This window comes from Octopus bimaculoides, chromosome 4 (assembly GCF_001194135.2).
Source record: "Octopus bimaculoides isolate UCB-OBI-ISO-001 chromosome 4, ASM119413v2, whole genome shotgun sequence".
NCBI classification, from domain to species: Eukaryota; Metazoa; Mollusca; class Cephalopoda; order Octopoda; family Octopodidae; genus Octopus; species Octopus bimaculoides.
This window is the reverse complement of record NC_068984.1, coordinates 125,397,430-125,399,762: the sequence shown is the minus strand read 5'-3', so window position 1 is coordinate 125,399,762 and position 2,333 is coordinate 125,397,430. Positions and strand designations below refer to the sequence as shown.

The following is a 2,333-nucleotide window of genomic DNA, read 5'->3' as shown; positions in this document are numbered from 1 at the left end:
TGATATTCTTTATTTTGCGTTTTATCTACTCTTTTATTATTCTAATTTTTCTTCGTGTTATTATTATAATTATCATTATCACTAACATCATCGCCGTTTTCATTTCCGCTATGAAAGAAAAAAAAGCAACTGAATTCAAAAGAAGAATGGTTAGCTACAGAGGTATTATATCTCTTGCCGTCTTCATCATGACGACGACTACCCAGTATCTCCCGGAGCTGACAATCACACCAAAGATCAGGCTCACCTCGAACTCACTATATAAGCCAGGTGACTATGTCATTGGAGGAATATTCTCGCTTCATGCGCAGTCTTCTTACCGAAACTACTCCCACTGTTACAGCTTCAACGACGTTGGTGAGAAAATATTTTATTTTGATGATTTTTTCTTAATTCTTGATTTTTTGATACCTAACATTTCTCTAAGCCATGCATACCTGCTTACATCTATACATTTAAACTTATGTACGTATGTACGTACACACACACACACACGCACACACACACACAAATATATATACACACACATATATGTATACATACCTTATCTACCTACCTTTGTATATATGTATGTATGTATGTATGTATGTATGTATGTATGTATGTATGTATGTATCTATCTATCTATCTATCTATCTATCTATCTATCTATCTAACTATCTATCTATCTATCTATCTATCTATCTATCTATCTATCAATCTATCTATCTATCTATCTATCTATCTATCTATCTATCTATCTATCTATCTATCAGTATATAAGTATATATGTGCGTGTGTTTGGGTATGTTTAAGGGGTGACAAGTTCAAGGAAGTTATGCCTTGCCATTTAGAATAATGGACTCAAGGACAAGTCTGGAGTAAATAAAAATGTTAGAGGCTATGTGATCATGAATATTTTCGGCCATCCATTCCTGTGTTACTAGAGCCATGTGTGACAGTGCAGAGTCTTACTGAAACACATATGGCCTTCCGTTGCATACACTGTCTATCCAGGGCTTAATTATTTCCAGGACCTCAATGTAGGCGGCAAAGTTAGCTCTAAGGCCTTGTGGAAAGAAATAAGGAGGCAGCACATGTCCTTCATTTCTGACAATGCCTAAAACCATGACAGTTGCGGGAAATTTTGTATGCATAACACTCTCACTCTCACCTTTATTTACTAATTAAATAATGGCTTACTAGCGCAAAAGACCTGTGTATCGGCCACCTTGATTAGCTCTCCCACTTGACACACACATTGGTTATTTTGTTTGCTTTCTGAGTCTGGAAGAGTTAATATCCACAATTTCTCCCCAATGTCTGTGATCTTGATGTGGTCCTTGTTCTCTTTACACAGTTCCAAGTCATAATGCAACTTTAACGACATCAAATTCAAGAATCTCAAAGGATCTGCACAGGCCACTTTCCCCAGAATATGCAAATAAAACTCAAACAAGCACTAGTGTGTATGTGCGTGTGTCATCATGTATGTGTATGTATGTACGCGTATGTGCTCGTATATGACTTGTCTGTGCAATAGACTCAATCCGATATTCTTGTTTATGTTGAACAGTTGATGATATAATGTTGGTATTTATCTATCTTATTTACTTTTCGTTACCCCGCTACCTCATACTGCAATATGGAAGGATTCGCAGCAGCAGAAGCCATGTTGTACATCATCAATAAAATTTCCAACAGCTCATTGCTCCCTAACATCACTATTGGTTACGATATCCGGGATGACTGTAACACAGTGAGTATTTCATTTTGACTTTGAAGAGATGTGATAGTGCTGAATATTGTGAAACATTAGAAGATATAATATATTATAAGGGACACATATATTTTTTTAATATGCTCATTAGTGCGCAAATTCAAAGAATCGCTATATAAGAAAGAGTAAAACAGTCATCATGTAACGTATATACAGAGTGTATGTTATATTAAGAATTGAACAGCAATGTAGAATATTGCTACAATAGAAAAAGGTACATTACTTCAGAATGTTATTGTGGTATATTATAAGGAGCAGAAAGGTAGTGAGCTGGCAGAATCACTGAACTCTTTACGTTCTGAGTTCGAATCCCGCCGAGGTCAACTTTGTCTTTCATTCTTTCAGGATCGATAAAATAATGCACCAGCCTTATACTGAAGTCGATGCAATCGACTAATCTCTTCCTCTAAAATTTCTGTCCTTGTGCTTAAATCTGAAAGGATTATCAAGTGATAATCGGTGAGCTGGCAGAATCGTTAGCACGGCGCAGAAAATGCTTAACAGCGTTTCTTCCGGTATTACATTCAGCGTTAAATACACATGCACACACACACACACACACACACACACACAC

The 2,333-nt window shown here is 36.4% G+C and overlaps 1 protein-coding gene across 1 annotated transcript in view; it reads left to right on the top strand.

Annotated features, from left to right (window-relative positions):
• Positions 1 to 1,624: 1,624 nt before the first annotated feature.
• LOC106873615 (metabotropic glutamate receptor 2) overlaps positions 1,625 to 2,333 on the top strand; it is a 20,466-nt gene continuing 19,757 nt past the window's right edge. The window contains exon 1 of the mRNA XM_014921061.1: positions 1,625 to 1,738. Within this exon, the coding sequence (XP_014776547.1) occupies positions 1,625 to 1,738 (114 nt within the window). The remainder of the gene's footprint in view (positions 1,739 to 2,333) is intronic.